This window comes from Papio anubis, chromosome 3 (genome assembly GCF_008728515.1).
Source record: "Papio anubis isolate 15944 chromosome 3, Panubis1.0, whole genome shotgun sequence".
Classification (NCBI taxonomy): Eukaryota; Metazoa; Chordata; class Mammalia; order Primates; family Cercopithecidae; genus Papio; species Papio anubis.
The window spans coordinates 130,697,818-130,723,621 of record NC_044978.1 but is presented as its reverse complement, the minus strand read 5'-3'; the positions used below and the strand labels follow the sequence as shown (position 1 = coordinate 130,723,621).

Genomic DNA, 25,804 nt, shown 5'->3' with positions numbered 1-25,804 from the left:
CATTACAAAATATCCTTCCATGATATTAAGCTACAAGATAACACCTCTTCTCATCCTTGGATACTGTAAATGTGAGGATAAGGATGTCTGATTAAATGGTCCCTTAACTATAAAGTCAATTATTACTAAAATTCTGAGAATGATGGAGCAGCGAGATGAAATGCACTTGATAACATTCTTTTTTTTTTTTTTTTTTTTTTTTTCAGAGACGAGTCCACTGTTGCCTGGCAGGTTGAGGTGGCTGATTCCCAGCTTCTACTGCAGTTTTTCTCCACTTCCTGGCTGCTTGCCTCTTCTGCCTCTTACTTCCTCCCGAGAAGCCATGGGACTACAGGCCTGCACTGGCCTGCCATTTTGTGAGCCAGTAGAGACGGGTTTCACTGCTAGCCAGGATGACCTCCTGATCTCCTGGACTCCATGATCTGCCCTGGCTCTGGCCCTCCCAAAGTGTATGGATTGCAGGCTTGAGCCACCAAGCACCGCCTTGATAACAACATCTCTTTGAACTTTGGAACTAATCTTAAACTTTCCATGTCTGATCTTCTCAACATATGGAATAATAAATTTCTTAATATTAAAAAATAATCTCCCACAATACCAAATACAGCCAGTTAACTTTAAGGATTATGAATATACTTTTAAAGTATATAGTTAGGACACTCTAAATTCATCTAAGTTATTTTTTAAATGAAATAATGAAAATAGCTAAATGTTTATTTTAATATCAACCAAAAGATATTTAATCCCAGTGTAAATGAATATGGGATTTCAGTTTCATCTACAGGTAACTTTAGATGGATACCTATAGCAATTTTTAAAAGTACTTTGCCCAAGAGTTCCCTGTGAGAGCAGGTTTAGATGTGTAGTGACCAGAGAATCAACTTACCCTCAGTTTTCTTTGGGTCATGGCCGTTTCTAGGGCAATTTCTCTTAATGGATCCCTGGTGATGTCAAGCATGGATGCTTTGATTGTGTCTCCCGGATATAGGCTCAACCGAGACTGCCTAAGGGCCATTTTGGCTTGCAGCTGCATCAGTTCTTCTTCTTGCCGTTTTAGCATGATCTCTTGATTAATTAAGTTGCCTTCAAAGGGTGTTTCATATTGTCTGCTATATAGAAAAGAGGAGACAGGTGAGGATTGGGAGGAAAACAATTGTTTTAAGGCTAATCAAGCAAACTTCATTTTAAGTAAGGTTGCAAGAGCTTAAACAAATTTTATTTTCCCATCTCAGAAGAATCTTTGCATTACATAGTATAGTATGAAGAAATATATAGGCCGGGTGTGGTGGCTCATGCCTGTAATCCCAGCACTTTGGGAGGTGAGGCGGTTGGATCACTTTAGTCCAGGAGTTTGAGACTAGCCTGGGCAACATGGTGAAACCCTGTCTCTACAAAAAATACAAAAAATTAGCTGGCCAAGGTGGCACACACCCGTAGTCCTGGCTACTCAGGAGGCTGAGGCGTAGAATTGATTGAGCCTGGGGGTGAGGGGGTTGAGACTGCAGTGAGCTGGGATGGTACTACTGCACTCCACCCTGGGTGACAGAAGAAAGGAGAGGAGAGGAGACTGAGAGGGGGAGGGGAAGGAGGAGAGAGAGGGGAAAGGGGGGATGGGGGAGGGGAAAGGGGGGATGGGGGAGGGGGAAGGGGGAAAGGGAAGGAAATATGTATTTGATCTTTGTCCCCAGTTCTTGACAAAGAGCTCCTAAAACCCTTGAAGTCTCTTGGGTGTTAGGAGCCTCTTGTTGTAGTAATGAAACTCTGATCACACTACCTATATCAAACAGAATTTGGACATTACTCCCTGCTCTCCCTATTCCCTTAGGTAGCTTTATCTTTCTTCAAGGCACCATCATTATATGGCAGTATTATTATTTACTTGCTTTTTCATAGTTATTGGCTATCTCTCATTTCCCTCAAGGGACTTTCTATGTTGTTCACTACTCTATCTCCAGTATCTAAAAGCACCTAGTACATGGCAGGTGCTTAATGATTACTTGTAAAGTCAATAACTGAATGTAATTTTATGGCTCACTCTCACTTAAGGGGAGGGTCAAAGATAATAATAAGACCTTGAATGCACACATTTACACTCAAATCTGTTATTTTCATAAAATATTACAGTCTTCTAGCTAAAATTATTTCACATCAGAGCTACTAAAAGGTAGCAAAAATAATTATCACTGTTATCTCTCCAAATATGATATCTAACCAAAACTTCTATAAAAACTGAAAAGTTTGAGACAAAAGTCAAAAACAAAAACAGCTCTGTTTGGAGTGGAAACAAAGGTTACCTCAACAAACAGAGAGGCACAGAGGCAGTGGGAACGTACTATGTATAAACTTACTTCAAAAGCTAATATATAAAAAGGCTTAGAAATTCTCTTTGGAAACCACTTTGAATGCCCTTTTTGGTCACTGAAAGACACTTTTGATAGCTCAGAATAAAAAAATTACTCATTCTGCTGCATCTGACTCATAATTTCCTGTTAATCTCCCCCCACCCCACTATGATACAAATCAATAGCACTCTCTGGATCTGTTTTGCCATTTTATTCCAGCTAAAAGGAACGGAAACTTTTGTAAAGAAGCATGCAACATGTACAAATACAGCACTATTTATAGATTTTACAAATGTGTGACCTAAAGAAGAAAACAGGACTCCTGACTACGTACCAGCATGTTAAGGATATTATCAGAGTGTATTCTGCAAGTGAATAGGAATTTGGACAGTATTTTAAGCTAATGTGTATTTAAGTGGGCAGAAAAAAGATGGAACTAGTAAAAAGAAATAGAGTTTAGCAACGTAACATTAGACAATACATACATACAGCTAACAATCTATTTCCTGAAACATTTTTCTTTCACCTAAACCTATATCTATCTCAGATGCTATGAACACCACATGGGCTTTTTCTCCCCATAAAGTATGAAAAAAAAAAATACAGTTTACCCCTTAAACATAGATTTGACAAATACGGTGGCCTTAATGTTTCCTTAAATAAAATATGGAAACAATCAAAATTAAGATTCTCTCATAACCTTGACACTTTTGAGGTTCCTTATCAAGAAAATTAACATAAGCCTCCCAAAATGATTTAATTTTGCTTCAATGAGTATGTTTTAAAATTTAAAAACCCAAACCAAATTGGCTATAAATCAATTGTTAACACATATCCCAATGCTTCTTCAGGTGTTATCTCTATTTCTATTGTTTATATTAAAAGCAAGAGTTTTCAATTGGCTAAAGTGGGCATAATAGTAACTATTCATAGGTTCCAAATTAGATGCATAGAGAAAAGTCACTTCTAAAACACATTCTCCCTCAATTCAACACTGAGCTTTGTGCAATTCAATATTGGTTTCTTATTGTTGTTATTCCCACATGCTTTTGCTTCATTAGAAAACCAGAGTAAACAGACAACCTACAAAATGGGAGAAGATATTTGCAAACTATGCATCTGACAAAGGTCTAATAGCCAGCATCTATAGGGAACTTAAATTTACAAAAGAAAAACAAACAACTCCATTAAAAAGTGGGCAAAGCACATGAAAAGACACCCTCAAAATACGTGCAGCCTACAAGCACTGAAAAAAGCTTCATATCACTGATCATTACAGAAATGCAAATCAGAACCACAATGAGATACCATCTCACACCAGTCAGAATGGCTATTACTAAAAAGTCAAAAAATAATATATGCTGGTGAGGTTGCAGAGAAAAGGGAACACTTACACAGTGTTGGGAGTGTAAATTAGTTCAACCATTGTGGAAAACGATATGGAGATACCTCAAAGCTAAAAGCAGAATGACCATCAGACTCAGCAATCCCATTACTGGGTATATACCCATAGGAATATAAATCATTCTACCATAAAGACACATACACAAGAATGTTCACTGCAGCACTATTTACAACAGCAAAGACATGGAATCAACCTAAATGTTCTAAATGTTCATGAATGACAGATTGTATGAAGAAAATGTGGTACATATACACAATGGAATACTATCTAGCCATGAAAAAGAATGAGATCATGTCTTTTGTGGGAACATGGATAGAGCTGGAGGCTATTATCCTTAGCAAACTAATGCAGGAACAGAAAACCAAATACCACATGTTCTCACTTGTAAGTTGGAGCTAAATGACAAGAACTTCTGAACACAAAGAAGGAAACAATAGATACTGGGGTCTAATTGAGTGGGGAGAGTGGGAGGAGGGAGAGGAACAGAAAAGATAACTGTTGGGTACTGGGCTTAATACCTACTTGACAAAATGGTATGTACACAAACCCCCGTGACAAGTGTTTATATAACAAACCTTCACATGTACCCCCAAACCGAAAATAAATATTAAAAAATAAAAATAAAAAGAAAACTGTGTAATATAAAGCATAGATCTTTGTCTCCTACCTCTTTGTCCAAAATTATCAAAATGGGGTCATCACAAGGGCACAGTAATATAAAATGCTATTATGCAAATATAGATTGCTTTACGTAAATGAATACTTACCAGAGTTTTCCTCAAAGAAAAAAAATTAGACTATTTTAAAAAGTACAAGAAACAAAAGAAACAACTTTAATTAAAAGTGGACCATTAGCCCAGGCGCAGTGGCTCCCACCTGTAATCCCAGCACTTTGGGAGGCTGAGGTGGGTGGATAACTTGAGGTCAGGAGTTCACGACCAGCCTGGCCAAAATGGTGAAACCCCATCTCTACTAAAAATACAAAAGTTAGCTGGGCATGGTGGCAGGCTCCTGCAATCCTAGCTACTTGGGAGGCTGAGGCAGGAGAATTGCTTGAACCTGGGAGGCAGAGGTTGCAGTGAACCGAGATAGTGCCACTACATTCCATCTGGGCAGCAAAGCGAGACTCCGTCTCAAAAAAATAAAAAAAAAGTGGACCATTAACTAAAGAATAATTTTAGTATAAAGTATTTAATTATGTAGACTCTGAACTGTGAATAGTCTGTTTTAATCACATGGCTAGGGTTACCTGACCTATTAATAGTTTACAAGTGTGAAACAGTGTCTGGCAGAATTAATTAGCTAAGGGGCAAGTTTCTGTTTATTTCCAAGTGATTCTTTTCTATTTGGTGGCACCTGAATTAAACAAACTGAAATTTAGAATTAGAAAGGATTCCCACATTTTAGAAGTAAATTCTGAAGCAACCTCTGGTTCTCTAATATATTACAAATTTGAAATTAATGCTTAGCATTAACTACATCTTTTGTTCATATAAGAGACCTGGGCATACATGACAAAGACACACATCACTGCTGACTTGACACCTTTCAGTTTAAACAACATAAATCAACACACAGCTATAATACCACCATCCTAAGCTGAGCACAAACATAATACTGACACTTTATAAGAAATTCACTAAGTACATCACTATGAAAATGAACTCTAAATAGCCTAAATCACGCTTTAAAAAAAATACCGCATAACCTCTTTTAAGCCAGGAAAGATACAGTGAATAATTAACTTTTTACATAATAGGTTACTTAGTGGTAACCTACTCACTATTCATTCAATAAATAAATACTCACTGAAAGCTTGCTGGCTGAGCCTATTCCAACTTTTCAAGACAGGTATTATTCTCTTAGAAATCAAGGTTTACTATCTTCTCACAGATTTTTAATCCCATGCCTTCAACTTCCTGTTATTTTATATTCATATTGATAATTTTAAAAATTAAGCACAACTATAAATAATTAGAGAAAATCATCATGATTTTAAAAGATTCCAATACTCTGTCTTTCATACAATTGATGAATTTCTGAGAACTTTTATAAAAACAAAGAGAGCTAAGGGAAAGGAAGAGAAAAGGAAAATACAAAAAATAAAGGGAGAAGGATAATAATAAAAAAAATTATACTTGATTCACGCCTGTAATCCCAGCACTTTGGGAGGCTGAGGCAGGTGGATCATTTGAGGTCAGGAGTTTGAGACCAGCCTCCCCAATATGGTGAAACCCCATCTCTACTAAAAATTCAAAAACTAGCCAGGCGCAGTGGCGCATACCTGTAATCCCAGCTACTTGGGAGACTAAGGCAGGAGAATTGCTTGAACCTGGGAGATGGAGGTTGCAGTGAGCCGAGATTGCACCACTGCACTCCAGCTTATGTGACAGAGCAAGACTCCGTCTCAAAAAAAAAAAAAAAAAAAAAAAAAATTTATTTAATTCAAATAAAAAACAAACACTGGTCACTGGAAATGTATCATCACTACTTTTTCATGACATACCTTGGTCTCTGTGACTGGCTTTGACTTAAGGTTTCATCTACCTCTGGGAGACCACTGCTGGATTCAAACCTCTTTGAGGCTTCACTTCTTTTCACTAATTATGAATGAAAAAGAAACAATGGCAAAGGTGATACAAACATGAGAGTAATTTTATTTAAAACTCAAACACTTAGCAGACAGAGTTGTACAAATCAAATTCACAGAACAAAATTAATGACATAATGTTACTAAACTCTTTTGAGATAAATCATGTTACTTTTAAAGACAATGAATTATTATCTCTGTAATGAAAAGGACTACATCATTATTTGATGAAACTGCTATCTAGTTCTTATACTACTACTAAGCAACCAGCAGTTTTTTTTTAATTTTGCAATTTTAGACAGTATTATTCTTTCTGACAATTTATATTAATATTTCAACACTATTGAAAATAATAATAATCGTGGTTTCTTACAAACAGTTTGCTTGTTTCAGATGTCTCCTACCTTGTCTGAAATCTGATTCAGAGGAAATAACAGATGGACTTTCACTGGAGGTACTAAAGACATCACCATGGTAAGTTTTGTATCTTCGAACTGGTTCTAAAAGGATGAAAACACACAGATTAGAAAACAAACTCATTAGCTATTCCACATAAATCAAAATATTACTTTTAATCTTGTGGGACTAAAACATTTTATACATTGCTTTAAATTTACCAATCGCTGGAGTGTATTCAAATAATGGGTTCCAATTTTTGAGTTGGTTATGAGCATGGACTCTGGAGTCAGACTGCCTCAGTTTGAATCTCAGTTCCACCACTTTCTAGTGTGTGACCTTAGGAAAGTAATTTAACCTCCCCATGACTCTTCTTTTAATTCAGCCAGAAATGGGGTATAATAATAGTGCACGTCTCATAAGACTGTGAGAATTAACTGAATTAACATACGCAAAGCTTTTAGAGCGGATACTATGTAAGCATCATTATTACAGTTTTTGAATGTTTACTATGTGTAATTCTGTTAGATTCTATGAGGAATAGACACTCCAAAGACAAAACAATCTCAAAGAATTTGAAATGTGGAAGATAAATAACCCAATACTTAATTTGACACAGAATGCTTAGTTCCACCAGAATAAGATAAGCATTTGGAAGGGGTTACTGCGTAGGTTTGTGCAGAGTGTGAGCTGTACAAGGGGGCTGGGCCCAGGGGCAAGTGTGGACTAAAATCTAAATCCTACCATCTAAGTATTTCTGAACCATCCCCTCTCCTTCAGCCCCACTGTTTATATCATTGAACACTATTCATGTCACTCCTGAACTACTACCTGTCTCCTAAATCCCCTTTCTGCAGTTTTGCTCCTTTGCATAATTCACATTACAGAAAGTAAACTTCCCAGAAATGAAAACCTGAGCTATTATATTTCTTAAAATCCTTGAAACCAGAGTCTTCAACATACAGTTTAAAAACTTCTTAGCTTGGTATTCAAAGCCTTTTATAAGCTGGTCCTCAACTAGATTTATTTTATTCTTTAGAGACAGGGTCTCACTTTGTTGCCTAGGCTGGAGTGCAGTGGTGCAATCTAGCAAGTACCTGGTACATAGCAAACACAACATTAATATTTTCTGAGAGAATAAATGTATATAAGTGGTACATAAAGGTCACCGGTGATCTTTAGGAGAACTATTTTCATTGCATGAATAGGTCAGAGGCCAAATCAGAGAGAGTTAAAGAATAACTAGATGGTAAGAATTTGAGAAAATGAGTACACAGTATTCTTTCAAGAATTTTTGAGGATTTGGGAAAGAAAAAAAGATTTAAAAAAATAGAGAGGGTTTTTTTTTTTTTTTTTTTTTTTGCACAGAGGAATGAATGTCTGTGCTTGATTTCAGGTGGTGGATAATAGGCCCGTTGAGTGGGAGAGACTGAAGTTGCAAATGGTAGTGGGAAAAACTGATAAAAAATGTGTTGAAGAAAACAGGAGATGGAAAAAAGAACACATGTGGGATGACTAGACTGGCAAGGAGGAAAAATCTTTCCTTCTTAAAAGAAGTAACTAACAGACAAGGGAAAAGGTGAAAATACAGAGGCAATCCCAGGATATTCATGTCAGAAAGTTGCCTGGAAATAAAAAGTCAATCACCTCTTGGGAGCCTGTTTGGCTGAAGCTTGAGAAGATTAAAGAAATTCTGCTGTGAACAATGTTGATGAAAGTCAGCAAAACGTACATGAAAGCTTTCATGTAGCCATGAAGATGCAGGATAGGCTAGAATATCTAAGTTTTAGTGGAACCAATCAGAATTTTCTTGTGTCTTTTTTTTTTTTTTTTTTTTTTTTTGGACATTGAAGAAAAGAGACCTTGGGAAGTAGCTAAAACTGGGGAGTGACACGAAGTGCATGGCAGTAGAGAATCAAGGTTGGTACGGAATTGTTTTTTGCTAGTCTGCAAACCTGAGGACAGTCTTCATTCACATGATGAAATTATTCCTTATGTTAGAAGGTGTTTAATAGACATTCTTAACAGAAAAAGAAGAAAAAATGAAATAGTTAAATGGTACCATAGAAACCAGGTTTGTGGAACCAGAATAGGGATGATGAACTGGAAATTGAGAGGTTATGCCCCAGAAAGGATAAGTCATGTTGAGACAAAGCTTTAAATAAATGCGAGAAGTATAGATGACTGGCCACAGACTCCATGGAGAGAAAGTTCTGCACTGCTTCTAGGATAATGTTTACTTGGAGAACTAGGAATAATATTGCATACTTGACTTTGTCTAGCTTTGGGTATGGTGAACAGAAATATCAATAATACAACAATTGAGTTTTAAAACTGAAAAATCAAGGTATTTACCAGTACTTTTTTTCCTAAATGATTGCATCCTATCACAGGAAAGTCTTATGGTAACTAAACAATTTAAAATAATCCTCTGGCTTACTATGAATGTAATCTGAAAGGACTATAGAAGATGGAAAACAATAATTTTATTTAATACTAATTTAAATTGAATGAATATGGTACATTATATACAAGTTATATTTTTACTTAGGAAGAACTGCTATTTTCAAGGAACACCAAAGTACATTTGTTTTATTGTTACAGAATCCTCATGCTAAATTTTTAAGTAAATTTTCCAAAAAAACTTAACCGAACTGCAAACCTGGAATTGCAACACACAGGACAGTAAGACCAGTAAGGCCATGGATAAGAACCAAATCTAAACAGGCAGTATGGTTTTAATATCTTACAGAGAAAAGTAGAAGTCACAATAAACCTATTCAATAAACTGAGTAAATAACTTTTAGTCAATTGGATGTTACGCCTTGTTACAATTTCACACCCCATATTAAGTAATAAATGAATTTATTGTTTCACAACTATTTTTGCAAAGTGGCTGTAAAATCATAAATAAATTTTAATCTGAATTTCCATTCTTTGGTGATACTTTATAATTGTTCTCATATTGTTTCACATATCCATATTTCCTCACCCTTACTACTACCCTATGTTTTATTTTCTTTTATCTTCAGTTTACTCTGACACTACTAATACACTTTTTTCAATCTCTGGGTTCCTTCTGTAAAACAAATAAACGCAACTTTGACTAACCATTCTTAAAAACATAATAAATCATTTTCCCTTGATGAACTATTGGTCTGTAAATGTTTTCAGTAATATACCTTCGGGGAGGAGGTTATTACCTTATGATACTTTACTGTTTTATAATAATAGAGCACTGGTACTCCAAAACACAAATGGGATAACTTGCTTTGCCTATTAGGGGTAGAAAGACTTTTTTCTTTTTCTTCTAATACTGAGGTAGGGGTGGGTGTATCTATGTTAACTGAAGTAGTAAGAATCTTTTTTGTGAGCTTCTTATGTTCTGAAGTGTGTCTTGAAAAATTTCTGAATAATAAATTTAACGTTTTCAGGTGTTGTTATAAAATTACATATTCTTTACCAAGAGAATCTTGCAGTGGTATATATGGAGAGGCACATTTTCCATGTTTACAGGTCATCTGAGCAGAAACATTTCTTGGTTCTCTGAGATGACCTGCACATAAAGGTATCTAGTAGGCACTAACCAGATAAAAGTGGTTTTCTTCTTCTGTTCCAGTCTGCTGAAGAGAGGTAATATCTAATTATCAATGAGGTATGCTAACATTATTAACTATTTTTCTTTTTAGAGGATTCAGACACACAAACATGTTTTCTATTTTTGAGTGTATAATTCCAGCACTTTAGATTTGGTACAGATCCCAGGAATGTGGTATTAATCGGGTGATTTTCAAAAAATTGTGTATGTGGAAACTTCCAAACAGACACAAAAATAAAGAGTATGATGAATCTTCATGTACCCATTTCCCAGTACCAACAAAACCTGGCTGGTAGTTAAACTAGAAAGTATCAGGTTATTATGATTTTTTTAAACCAAAAGGATGCTTCTACATACTTACAGAATATTACAAAGTTTTCTTTTTCTTTTTTTTGACACGGAGTCTCGCTCTGTTACCCAGGCTGGAGTGCAGTGGCGCAAGCTCCGCCCCCCAGGTTCATGCCATTCTCCTGCCTCAGCCTCCCGAGTAGCTGGGACTACAGGCGCCCGCCAGCACGCCTGGCTACTTTTTTTTTTTTTTTGTAATTTTAGTAGACATGGGGTTTCACCATGTTTGCCGGGATGGTCTTGATCTCCTGGCCTCATGATCCGCCCGCCTCGGCCTCCCAAAGTGCTGGGATTACAGGCGTAAGCCACCGCGCCTGGCCAGAATATTACAAAGTTTTCTGAATGCCAAAATTCTTGAATCATGTGCAATGGACCTATTAGAATAACCAATACACATTTTATAAAATGCACATGTAGCCACCTTCATTGCAATGTTATAACTGTAATGGCAAAATTTTAAGCTTTCACCATTACAGTTGTCAAATTGAATTTATTTGCCTTTTGTGGGGTTGAAATTAGTCTCAATATCTAATTTGTTGGTTTGCAAATTTCTTTTCCGAGCTAGTAAATATCTAAATGAAGCCTACAATGTAAAAATTAGTGTACTAGGGCCCATTCAGAATCATAATTATTCCTTATTTTACTAGACAATTTCCTTCTTTTTGACTTCCTATGAGTACTTAGTTTTGAGTTACAGAAAATGAAGTTTCAGCAAAAGATCACAGTGTTAGAAATATTAATGAGAAGAAAAGAGCAAATGGGAGGGTAAAATCAGCCTAGGTTTTATGTCACCAAATGTGATGTCCCCAAAAAAGAAGTACCAAATAGGGTGTGTGTAAATAAATGTACACAAACACATAAAACTTATATCAATATATTCTCTCCAAAACCATTTTGTAGAATAGTCATGAAAGAATGAAAAGAATAAGGACTAATGAAGAATGGCTTAAAGAATTAAGATTTGGGCCATCATGTTGGGTTATGCCTGTAATCCCAGCACTTTGGGAGGCTGAGGCAGGTGGACTGATCGAGCCCAGGAGTTTGAGACCAGCCTGGGCAACATGGTGAAACTTCATCTCTCCAAAAAAAAAAAAAAAAAAAAAAGGCAACCAGGTGTGGTGGCACATGCTTGTAGTCCTAGCTACTTGGGAGGCTGAGGCAAGAGAATTGCTTGAGCCCAGGAGGCAGAGGTTGCAGTGAGCTAAGACGATGCCACTGCACTCTAGCCTAGGAAACAGAGCGAGACCCTGTCTCAAGAAAATACAGAAAACAAAGAATTGAAATTTGGACAGCAGTCTAGTTACACAGATTCTATAATCATATATACTCTGAAATTAGAAGATACCCTTTCATCTCTAGCACTATTTTACCATAATTAAAAGTATACTTTTTGTCAGAATATGAGGTATAAAAACTTAACAAATATTTTATTAGCCTTTACTTGTAATCTTGTCCTCTGAACAAAGTTCACAGTGACTCTATTATATTGATGCCATTTATACAGCAACAATGAAAAGCAGTTTTTCAACAGGCAAGTGTGTTTTGCCATAAGTTCTTGACAACTAAGAGTGTCAATTTCTGCCACCACTTAACACAATTAGCACTTTTATCATACAAAGTTGTGGCATGTGATCATGTACACTAGAGTTTAAATGTTTAGGAGATCAGACATGGATTATGAAGACCTGCATAATATTCCGGGATTATATAAAGCTATTTCAAATGAAACATTCAAGTCTACAATTTTCACATTAAAATGAATCTAAGCCAGCATAAATTGTAATCTAGAAACACCATTTACAAGTGATACATATTCAAGCTCAGACAAGTAATATGCAGAAAGTGAGACTCAGCCAATTGCAACAAGAATTAAATAACCACTTTTACCTTGACATTTCTTTACCTTTAATACATGACCCTAATTACAGATACAAGTTTCGAAGAGAAATAAAATGACTGCTTTTGTAGTGCAGAACTATAAAACAGTTTTTAAAATCCCACATTTTTAAGGATATGGGTCCTAACAAAATATTTCAATTTCCAAACAAAGCAAAAAACACAGTAATAATATTATGTACTCATACATTAAGTGTTATTTTCTATGCTTCCTTTATGGGAGAATAATTTTGGGAGATTAGCGACTGTCTTTTTTATGTGTTTACTAGTCTACTGTATTCCATATTACACCACACTGCAATCAGTAGAATATGTTCTAAATCCCTTGAGAGCTAGACATAATGAATAAAATTTTTAACCTGGGTGAACAAAGCTCATACAAGTGTGAATGTATGTAAGGAATGAAAGATGTATGGAGAAATGCTCCGTAAACTGTTAGTCACTCTATAGATCCAAAATATGTGCAGAGTAGGGATATCAAAAAGAATGAACAGTTTCCACCTCCTTCTCTAGGGGTCTTGTGTGATACAGTAGCCACATAGCTGGGCTGTGATGTGGGCTAGGCTCACTGTATCATTCTTCCAGAATCTTCAAGAATTCACTGTGACTTCATTGTCCTTTTCAAAACTTTCAAAGAGTACAGAGTTCAACAGGAAATCAATTACATTCTCTGTTGGTTGTTCAGGTTATATGTGAAAAGTATGTGAGTTTACTCTTAGAGTTGGACAAAACAGAGGAAGAGGAGGTATGATTTCTTCTCACTATATGTGTAACTTGCCAGAGAATATTGTCGTAACCCATTATCTGAAATAGCACCACTGCATATATTAAAATACTTTAATTGCCACATTGTAACACTCCGTTTATATTAACACTTACTGAGTACCTATTATATGTCAGGTGTAGTGGCAGATGCTAAGGATACAGCTATGAATTAGACCAGGCCAAATTTTCCAGGTCTGTAGGAGGAAAGACAAGTTCCTGAAAGAAAAACAGCCCATCATCATCCTAAACTGGGAAGGTGAGAGAAAGATTCCTGAAACACCAATGTCCGAAAGCTTTGAGTCTTAAGGCAGATTGCTGTGTGAATAAAGGCAAGGAAATATAAAATGGTCTATAAATAGGTAGGTAGGTAAGTAGGTAGGTAGATCAATCAATCAATCAATCAATCATCCATCCATCCACATACGTGTGTGTTTGTGTATGTATGTGTGTGTGTGTATTTCTTTTCTCTACATACACACAAATTCAGAGCTGGGGAGGCAAGGAGGGAGGAAAAGAGGGTAAAAGAGTAAGAAGGAAGGGAGTGGGGAGGAGAGAAAGAAAAAGGGAGGGAGGGAGAGACAGAGAAAGGGAGAGAATGATAGTGTGAGGTGTGATATGGGAAATGCTAAAAGATGATGTGAGAGATATAATCATGGGGAACCTTAAGTATGATGATCCAAGGAGCTAGAATTTTATCCTGTTCAGGTGATGGAACATTGGTAAATGGCTGACAGCAGAGAATAAACATATTCAAACTTGCATGGCAGAGAGACAAATGGAGAGACAAGGGGACTGCGATGAAATGAGGAAACACTTAAGTTTAAAATTGCTGGGTCTTAAAAAATGTGATGATGTCCATTGTTAGTAAGATCAATTTTCAATCTTTCTTAAGACATATCAATCTGTCCTTAGAGTGCATGTCAAAGCCAAACTGGGTCTATGTGAACCATGCTATGGGTAGATTTAAATTAGGTCTCTCATTTCCAATAAAGGAGTGTATTATTTCTGTGAACTCTGATCTCACGTTATCATGAATACAGACACTGGAAAGTCTGTATTGGTTTGACCTTCAATTTTCTCTAGTATTTAAAAAATGTAATTTTATTTTTCCACTTGGATAATCCAAAAGAAGAGAAGTAAATATATATTCTCAGTTGTATTCTTAAACTAAATAACAATTTATTGCTCAACTTCTCCCAAATGGTTCTAAAACCGGTCTTTTCTCAACTGATTGTTGGTATTTTATATTGACCTAATGTCATAAGGGAATAGTCTAAAGATGCACTGTCCAATATGGTGACTACTAGCCACATGTAACTATGTAAGTTTAAATAAAATATTCAGTTCCTCAGCTGCACTACCTACATTGCAAGTGCTCCATAGTCACACGTAGCTAGTAGCTACTGAGTTGGACTGTGCAAATATAGAATATTTCCTCCATTGAAGAAATTCTGTTGGACAATACTGGTCTAAATTACAAATCTCTTTAAAATCCAGCCATAGAAACACAGTAGACACTTCTTTTCTTTCTAAGTCATTGATTCTATCTACATTATAATTCAGAGACACAAAATATATTTGCATCTCATTTATAATCTAATACTTCAGTTTTCTTAATCTAGTAATTAAGTCATTAATGCCTGAAATACATGTGATATTTGACCAATATTACAGAAAATCCCTGCTTCTCATTTACTTCTGTGGAACTGATATAAATCAAATAGAAACTGAATATTAAAATTATTTATTTTAGCTCATGGAGTAACTTAAATAATAATCATTTTTTTCTTGCTATTCAAAGGGAAATACAGTAAAGTAGTAAAAATTAAAATAGTTCATCCTTACTAGTTTTGGAATTTAAAAAAGAAAAATAAGTTTTGGAAAAATACATAACTCTCCATGAAATTATAAATACTAAAAGTACCACATATAATACTTGAACTCACACACTTATAAATTCATCCCTTTGCTTTTGTTAAGTGTAACTATAAGAATGTAAACTTTTAAATTCAGTCTTCTCAAATGAAACATTAAGGTTCCTCAAATGAGAATGGGTTCCCATACTTGAGTGTTTACATATTCTAGTTGCACAACACAGAGTCCAAGCTGTGTTCACAGGGCAGTCACAGGATAGCAAAACTAGACTAGGACCAGAGATCACACTACTAGAAGGAAGAAAACAATATTTCATTTTGATGTGAACTAAGTTGATTAACAACCCATTAAACAAATAACACTTAACCATAACCACTTTTGTAGAAATTAGTTGTATCTGTTCTTCATACTTTCCTTTCTAGTATTGTGCAGAATGCAGAGGAGTTGCAACTGTTGGAAGCCAAATGCTATTCATGATCCCCACCCAGGGTGTGGGAGTACTGCTCATACTATACTCACAGTACTGGTTCCAAGTCAATCTCTCATAATCAGAAATCTACTGCCAACCCACAGAGCAATGGATAGGGCGTGTATGGTAATCACATTACAAGAAAGAGAGAAAGAGACATTTGTCAGATACTCTTATTAGAAAACAAACAACTACTCAGATCTTGGGATGGAGTTGAAGAGGTAGAAAATAAAATACTGAGAAAAAAGAAGAGAATTAGATAGTCCTGTGCTGAGGTGAAAAAAAGTAGAATTAAAAGAATGAAGTAAAAAAGAACAACATCAAATTTTAAAACTAGTTTTCACAAGAGAAAACTAAGTTATGTTTCTTCCTGCCCCTTTCGTACTGCTTTACATATGTGGAGAACTATCTGAAAAGTTGTTAACTTAATAATCACAGTAATAATCTTCTACTTATATGTTTTCAATTTCAACTACAATTTCTTTCTTGAGATCTTCTTTGTTCCTATCTCATTTTGTTCCCAAAGAAATCAGACCACTTAATGTCAATTACTGCTTTTTGATAATTTATAGTCTATCTGGTCAGTCATAGGATTAGCTGCCTTAAAGATCCGACAATAGTAGAATCCCACCAAAATACTATCTACTACAATAGATGACATAATGGAGTTCCAGCTTAACTCCTGCACTGTATGGTTTAATGAAGAACCAAAAATGCCTCATTTTTAGCCTTTCTTTCATAACACTATCTTGTTTTGCTGTATTAAAAAGTATATAATTTTGTTAAGGAGAGACTTAAGGTACTTGGTAGGCAGTTAGTTGAATGTCCAATGTCCCAGGCAGTAACAACATCTTTTTAATCATGTATCTGACATGTATCTGGTCTCTTCTCTAAATCAGGACAGCAGAGTGGAAGAATCCTATAATTGGGCTCTAGAGACTTGGATTCAAAATACAGCTCTGTTATGAATTATGAATTATGTATCTCCTTTGGCAAACTAGTCTACTTCTCTGGACCTCTGAAAATGAGATGTTTGGTTTAAATGGTATCCAGATTCCTTCCACTTCGAAATCTCATGATTTGAAGGTCTGGTGTCTCCTGTGCTAGTTAGCTGGTTGATGTTGTTAGCTGAGGAAATGCTGAGGAGATTATTTGGGTAAAGGATCCTTTGAAGAGAATGGGGCATAGGTTAAGGAAAAAGCTATGTATCAGAGGTTGGAGGACAAAACTTTCTTATTAACTCAATAACCCTCCTTGTACACCCAAAGAAAAAAACTAAAATTTAGCAATTTGTTTCTTCCAATTATTGTATCAGCTCAAGGAATGTGGGAATACATCTTTTTTTTTTTTTTTTTTTTTTTTTTTTTTTTTAAGTCACATGTAGTGGGAAATCCTTAAGACTGATATTCTGAAAATCCATGATGAAAATCTACAATCTCTGAAATAATAAAACTCTATCATTAACTCATTATGTGATCTTGGGTATGTTATTAAATCTCCACAAGCCCAAGAATATGTTTGGATAACATGTGCTCTAAGACTTCTTCTAATTCTATAATTACTGAAACCCATTAGCAGCTGCCAAATTTAAAGATCACAAAAATTGTAGAAAACATTTAACTTTTAAAACACAAATATTTTAAGAAAGAAATGTGTACAATAAAATGTGTACATTAATATTTACATTTCTGCTTGATTTATCACATATAAAAGGGATCTGTGAAGCCTGTCTCTCATGAGAATTAAATGAGAAAAATGGGATTTATATGATTTTCTATTTTTTTTTTGTATAGTAGCTAAAATCTTCCTATTACCAATCTGCACGTTTGCTTGCATATCTTTGTTTTTTTTTTTTGCTTTTTCTGAGATGGAGTCTTGCTCTGTCACCCGGGCTGCAGTGCAATGGCACAACCTCGGCTCACTGAAACCTCCACCTCCTGGGTTCAAGTGATTCTCCTGCCTCAGCCTCCTGAGTAGCTGGGACTACAGGCATTTACCACCACACCCGGCTAATTTTTGTATTTTTAGTAGAGACGGGGTTTCACCGTGTTAGCCAGGATGGTCTTGATCTCCTGACCTGTGATCCGCCCGCCTTGGCCTCCCAAAGTGTTGGGATTACAGGCGTGAGCCACCGCGCCTGGCCTTGTTTGCAACATAAATTACCTCACCTTTAGAAAAATGAAAGCATAAGACCAGCAGGTTACTCAACTAAATAACTAGTAAGAATTAGTGCTTTTGAATTCTAAACCTCTAACATTCCTTTTGATTAATGCTTGTAGTCTAAAGCAAACATAATTTATTGCTGCTTTCAAGTTACTATATAATAGTGGAGATTTAAGGTAGTGTATTTCCATAATAATCCAACATTTTTAGGTGTTTGTTTAACTGGGTTGTAAAATAACCTCTGGGGGAATAATGGGTAGGTTCTTCATGAGAGCAAATGCTTTTGAAAACCCTGGTTAAAAAGATTTCAGGATTGTCGTATATCAAACAATTCAAAGCACATTTTTTTTTTAAAAAGCTGTTCTTGCCGGGCGCGATGGCTCAAGCCTGTAATCCCAGCACTTTGGGAGGCCGAGACGGGCGGATCACGAGGTCAGGAGACCGAGACCATCCTGGCTAACACGGTGAAACCCTGTCTCTACTAAAAATACAAAAAACTAGCCGGGCGAGGTGGCGGGCGCCTGTAGTCCCAGCTACTCAGGAGGCTGAGTCAGGAGAATGGCGTGAACCCGGGAGGCGGAGCTTGCAGTGAGCTGAGATCTGGCTACTGCACTCCAGCCTGGGCGACAGAGCAAGACTCCGTCTCAAAAAAAAAAAAAAAAAAAAAAAAAAAAGCTTTTCTTTTGTTTGTGCATCCTATAACAAATACAAAATTTCTAAATCTGAAAATGATGTATCAAATACGTAATTACCTTTTGAACAAATAAGGCTCTACAAGAATTATGTATCATCTTTGCAGATATAAAAGTATATGTAGAAATAAGATGGTCTGAGTTTCCTTAACACTTACACACATGTGCATACACATGATCTGAGAAGATAATAGAATCATATGGTACAATAGTCTAATACATTTTGTTATTGGTAATGAAAAATAAATGAAATATATTAAATAGACTATTATGGTATAATTTAACAGATTAAATATGTTTCCATTAATGTTTGATGTTTTTCTTGTTTAACTCTCAAAGCAAGGTTCAAGTGTAAAAAAAAAAAAATCTCAAGCTTTGCTAATTCACATTACTACTAATTTACCAAATATTAAGACAAGGAATATTCTGAAACTTAGATCACACAGAAAAAAATTAGAAATTACAATAATTATTTTTATTTGAGACAGAGTTTCACTCTTGTTGCCCAGGCTGGAGTGCAATGGTGTGATCTTGGCTCACCGCAACCTCTGCCTCCTGGGTGCAAATGATTCTCCTGTCTCAGCCTCCCAAGTAGCTGGGATTACAGGCATGTGCCACCATGCCTGGCTAATTTTTGTATTTTTTTTTTTTGTAGCGACGGGGTTTCTCCATGTTTTGAGGCTGGTTTCGAACTCCTGACCTCAGGTGATCCGCTCGCCTCAGCCTGCCAAAGTGCTGGGATTACAGGCATGAGCCACCGTGCCTGGCCAATTTCATTATTACTATCATTAGAGACAGGGTCTCATTTTGTTGACCTGTCTGGAGTGCAGTGGCATGAGGACACAACACTGCAGCTTTGAACTTCTCGGCTCAAGTGATCCTCCCACCTCAGCCTCCCGAGTAGCTGGAACTACAGGTGTGCACCACCACACCTGGATAATTTAAAAATTTTTTTGTAGATATGAGGTCTTGCTATGTTGCCCAGGCTGGTCTTAAACTTCTGACTTCAAGCAGTTCTCCAACCTTGACCTCCAAAAGTGCTAGGATTACAGGTGTGACTCACCACGCCTGGCCTATAATTTCATTTTTAATATTCACAATAAAAAAAAGATACTACTCAGCCTTTCAAATGTTAGAAATATTCATCTAGATTGGTACATATCTTCATTATTTCTATTTCAAAACTATAATGGTTTTATTTAATTGAATCATTGAAGGGTTTTTTTTCCCCACAATGGACAAGATTTCTTCATATAATTGTTTCCATGATGACATGTTCGACAGAAGGTCAGACTAAATTAATGTTCATATACTAGCTGTTGTACAACATAAAAAAGGAGATTTTTCTTTTAAACCATAGAAAGTGCCTAATCTCTTTGCTATCACAATTCCAAAAGTTGTGAAGTGGTGTATAATACACATTTCTAAAATTTTACTTTCTATCCTTGAAAGTTTTTGATCAAGATTATATGTAACCATCTCATAAAGTTGGCTAATGTTTTTAAAAAATTCATGTTATATAGGAACCCATATAAATTAAGTATTCAATAATTTCCTCCATAATTTCAAACTCTTTACTAATTTTCAATTCCTGAAATTGAAAAAAAAATGCAAAGCTTCTTTTACTCGAAGTAAAGCAAAACTCAGAAAGTATGTTCAGCTTCTTTTACTCGAAGTAAAGCAAAACTCAGAAAGTATGTTCAGCTCCAGAGCTATGCTTAAAACTTAAGTAACAGGGCAACAGACCTTTAGAGTACTTTAAAGGAAATGTATGAATAAAAAAATTACACTAGAACAATGACCTTAAAAATAAATATGACCCTTAATTATGTCATTCTTTTCTTTGAACTAGAAAGCATCTTAAAGTTGTCTTTAATCAGCTATGTCCTAGGATTTGTCTAGGAAGCAAGGGCAGTTATAAAACTCAAATCTTAAAAAATGTACAGAATTAGATTAAAAATTCTCTCTTCTTTTCTCTTGCTTATAGTCATACTAAAAATAGCCTCTATCTATATGTCACAACTATTTATACTGAAAATAGCCTCTATCCATGTGTCTTGGACATAACTTTACTCCAATCAACATATTGAGTTTTGTGTGTGAAATCAAGTATTTTTGAAACAGAGTTTTCCCCTAGAATAAGAATTTACCATTTATAAAGTTATTTTTATATTACTCACACTAATAATGTAATATTAATCACTTTACATTCATTACCTAATTAACCTACTTTGAGAAGCCCATTTTGTAGATAGGGTAATTTAGACTTGGAGAGATGAAGCCCAAGTAAACACCACATAGTTACCAATGGAGGAACTAATTCAAACCTAGGCTGACTCTGTAAACCTAAAATGTACTATGATTCAAAACATATAGATTCAAAACTTTATTCCAGACAAAGTAAACTATAATCTTCTACAGTTGCACCCCAAAATTTGCAATTTGAAGCTGGTGGTTTGAGAAGCAATGCACCATAACCATGCTATTCAGGTTCTCTAGCACTGCTGACTTTGATGAACTGCTTTCTATTTCCACAAACCAGTTATTTACTGAAGCTTCCCATGAGATAGTGCATGGTAGATGGTACGGTGGAGAACTTAAGCAAAAAGAAGTAGAAAATATGCCCCCTGCCTTTGAGAAGCTTACAATCTAAAAATATGGTACCCCAAATATTGAGAGACTATAACATGACTGGGCATGTTTATTAGGGATGACTTTGTGGAAGCAGAGTACTTCAGTTAGGGTTTTGATGGAAGGGAGAACAGAAATTGACAGAGAAGTACGAGATTAACCAGGGTACAAATGTTTGGCAGTGAAAATAAGACTTGTGGAATAATTTAATAACCCTTCTTTATTTTGAAAAAACATTTAAAATACTTCAATTCTCTCTCAAACATGCACAAAATTACTAACCTTCTGCATTCATGGCTTCTCTCAGAACCTGAAGTTTCTTTTGTCGCTCTCGGATTCGGTCCAAAGCACTTGATATTGCTGAGGAGGTGGGCAATTCTCGAGTGTGATATATTGGATCCATTTTCTGAGGGCCAAAGATATCCAAGGCTATACTTCCATCTGAGTATCTTGCCTCCTTTTTTCTAGGAGTGGTTGAAGTCCGCACTGTTACTGCCTCAGGGTGACAACGACGATATGTGGCAGTCTCTCCTGAAGAGAAGTCTCTGTCAGCTGTACAAAGCAAGTCCATGGATGAAGCCCAGATCTTCTTCTTAGGAAGCACATCAATGCCAGGGATGGGTTTTTTTTCTGGGCCACTAGTTTTGAACTGGTAAGGGGAGCATGTATTTTCAGAATCTTCATGTCCAGAATTATCTGATAAAATGTCCTTGAAATAATCCTCCTCATCTTGTGTATCTCTGATGGACAGAAATCCCATAGATTTACTAAGCCCTTTGTTAAGAAAGGTCTGATGAGAGAGTGGAGCCTTTTGTATGTCTAGTACATCAGAAGTAGAGCTTCTCCCTGGAATGATAAGAATCTATCATGTATGCACAGAATTTTTAGAAAATAAATGGAAATGTAATCCACTATTGACAATGAAAGTGGTGGCAATTTCCTAAATGTTCCAAATGGAAGACCAGAGATGAAATGGTATGGTGGTGATGGTGATAATGGAAGAGGAAAGAGATGCTATGTTTGCATAACTTTTCATAGTTCATCGTCTCTTATCTAATAAAATCAATATACTGAACTGACATTTTTGAGTGGTATTATTTTCTATTCATCAAATGTGAATTATTTGGTTTTAAAAAGCAGACAACTATCCAGTTTGGAAGAATGTTCACTATCCAAGAAATGATTTGAGGCAATAATGGAATGTATAGTGAACTACTTGAACTTCTACAGGTATAACTCAAACATTATGTCATATCACTATAAAGCCCAGGTATATTCCAATCTTTTAAATAAATACATTTAAGGAAGAAACAAAGAATACTTGCTATATTCTGGATGGAAACAGGATTGTAGCATTTGGAATTCTTAAGTATCACAATTTTACTATAATTAGATACGTTTTCAGAAAACTTTATTGTGTTTGAAATCCAAATAATTTGATTGTGTTTAAGTTATGAAAGAAACTTAATGTTTCCATGGCAGACCTTCAGGCACTAAAAAAGTTTTTTCCTCTAGAACATAATTTACCATTATTTGCCATTTGTAATAAAGTACCAACTCTTATTCTTTAGTTCCTGAGGTAGTTAAAATCAGTAGTCATTTTACTTTTTTTTAAAGGCAGTGGTCTATAAATGTGACACATATCAAAAATGTCCATCCAGTAATTTTGTGAATCCATAGATTCAACAAAAAATCATATATATGTCCACTACTGAAAAAAGAAATGTGGGTAAATACTTTATAGTTACTAACTCAATAGCCCATAAACACTGAAGATTTCCTGTGCTACCTTCTGTGATCTTTTTGATAATCTATCTGCTATACAATATAAAATAACGACTAAAACCTTCTTAGTAATAATAAATTGCTTAATTTATTTAAAGACATCAATTGCCTCTGTAGTGTAACAACTATAAGCTTTAATTCTCTGAACACAAATTTTACCTTAAAAAATCTTTAAAAAGTGAATTCATTTCAGAATGGCAGCAAATAATTGCTTAAGCATAAGATTAAAACATCGTGCTTTTATTGTACCTCATCTTCCCATGAATCTACTGAAGTGTAAATAAGGATAACATCTATATTTTGGGCACATCAAATAAAGAACACCAAGAAATATACCATACCACATCCAAATACATATTGTCACAGACTCCAGCTTCTAACTTAAGATAATTTGAAAACTGATAAACATATGTCTGTGTTACATTATTTTAGCGGTAAGTTATATTCTTAAACCACATTCGGAACTCATTAATTTAAAATTTTATTGAATAGAGAACAGACATATTCTTGAAAATTGATAGAACACATTATATTAAAAAAAAAAAAAAAAGGAAAGGATTCAAGGATCATAAACCAGATAGATGAACTCAACCATCTGCCTTATTCTGCTACCTTGACTACCAAAAAGTAGTTAAAACTTGGAAAAACATCAAACAAGTGGGTATGTGGCAACACCATAAATTCATACTCAATCACTTAGTACACGCAACACCACGTGTTAATAGTAAGTCTGTTTACTTTCCACAATGACTGTTTCACTTTTCCTCATTCTTCACATTTTCTTCCTTAACTCCCTACTCTTTTAGCTGATGCTGTTGTCATAACTCCAAGAAAACCAGAGCTGTTGGAGGAGGGCTTTCTCATCTTTCCATGAGTAATTCTATACTACCTATGTCTACTCTTTTTTTTTTTTTTGAGTCTTGCTCTGTCACCCAGGCTCGAGTACAGTGGCGCGATCTCGGCTCACTGCAAGCTCCACCTCCCAGGTTCACGCCATTCTCCCTCAGTCTCCCGAGTAGCTGGGACTACAGGCACCCGCCGCCATGTTAATTTTGCTTTTGTATTTTGAGTAGAGACAGCATTTCACTGTGTTAGCCAGGATGGTCTCCATCTCCTGACCTCGTGATCCGCCCGCCTCAGCCTCCCAAAGTGCTGAGATCTCAGGCGTGAGCTACCTATGTCTACTCTTCTCTTTGCCATCTTAAAAGATGAAATTTCCTACCAGTTGAAAGCCAATCCCCAATATGTATCCTGGATTCTCCCCTCACAATTTTGCTTTATCAAAGACTTTACTTCTATGGTTAATTCTCTGTTGCTATCTCCTCATATTTTCATTATTCTTCCTCTCTATTGAATATTCCCATTAGTATGTGAACATAATCTAGTATCTCCCATAGTCAAACCAAACCAAACAAAACTCTTCCTCTGTTAACCACATTTCCCCCTAGCTACTGCTGTCTCCCATTTCTTACTTCCCATTCATTATTCTACCCATTTTAATCAGCTTCCAACTACTCCATACATTAGCAACTCTCATTAGTTATGACCAATGATCTCTGCTTGCCAAATCAGATGGACATTTTGGTATACATATTGTACTTCTCAGTAACAACTGGTTATGATGACCATTCTTTACTCAATCTTTTCCTCTTTATATACCTATATATCCTACCTGTCAGACTGCTCATTCTTAGTCTTTGGTTTTTCTTCCCTTATTAGATATCCAAATGTTGGATTTCCTCAGGTGTCAGTTTTAGAATTCCATCTACTCACTTTGTCTTTATGTAATTTCTTCCATTAACAAGGCAGTAATATCATCTATACCTTGACAACTCCCAATTGATACGCTTAGCACTGACCTCCTCTGGGAGTTCCAATCACATGTAATGAAACTTCTACTTACATTTCAGAAGACCCTCAAATGCAACATGCTCAAAACTGATCTTTTGCTTCCCACATCCAGAACTGTCCATTCTCCCCCAGTCTTTCCTATTACAATAAATGGCCCAATTACTCAACTGATTGTTCAAAACAGAAATATGGGCACCATCCTTAAATCTTTTACCTTATTTAATCCCCATATCAAATCCATCAGTAAATGATGGCTATTTAAATTCTCAAAGATATCTTATTATTTCATGTATTCTAATTCTGCTGCTATCACCCTATTTTCAATTAACATTATTGCTTGACTATAACGCTGCAGTGGCCCTAAGCATTTTCCTTCTGGAGAATGCATAGCTTGCTAAAAGCTAAATGGGAAACAATAAATAGACTTTATTTACAAATAAAAGATTTCATACTTGTATTCCTTGGGTAAGATTTCAAGAGTATAAAAAGTCTTTGTAATAGAACATATCCCATTTATTTAAGTTGAAAAAAACTTCCTTGTAAATTACACTGTGTTTTAACTATTTTTGTTATATGTGATTAACATTATCCCACACTGGATACCATCATTCACCTTTCACTTCACCCAGACTCAAACATTCACATCTCTTAGAAGTAAAGTTCGAAATGACATTTCAATATTGAAAGAGGCTCCCCAAGTCCCCATGTGTCCTCACAAATGTGTACAAGTGCATTTTAAAAGAAAAAAACATGATATTATTAATATGCCTAAGTTCTGAAGCACCACCATGTTGATCTGAATAATAGTTTAAGTTTCCACCTTAAGCTTGGCAGGAAATGTTTGATTTCTTTCTGCTCAGTGAAGCTATTTTATCAGCATTGGCAGTATTAGGTAACAAAGCAGAGGCAGACAGCCCACTAGTTTAGGCCTTAGCTTCTGTGACAGATCTCGGAGGTAAGATATAAGAAGAGACCTTTTAAGGTCATTTACTTATAGA

At 35.6% G+C, this 25,804-nt stretch overlaps 1 protein-coding gene across 1 annotated transcript in view; it reads right to left on the bottom strand.

Annotated features, from left to right (window-relative positions):
• Positions 1-25,804, bottom strand: part of PTPN13 (protein tyrosine phosphatase non-receptor type 13) — a 222,809-nt gene that overhangs the window by 101,743 nt on the left and 95,262 nt on the right. Inside the window, exons 7-10 of the mRNA XM_031664826.1 lie at positions 21,453-22,016; positions 6,742-6,837; positions 6,254-6,347; positions 887-1,109 (exon numbers count right to left, since the gene is read on the bottom strand). Coding sequence (XP_031520686.1) covers positions 887-1,109; positions 6,254-6,347; positions 6,742-6,837; positions 21,453-22,016 — 977 coding nt within the window. The remainder of the gene's footprint in view (positions 1-886; positions 1,110-6,253; positions 6,348-6,741; positions 6,838-21,452; positions 22,017-25,804) is intronic.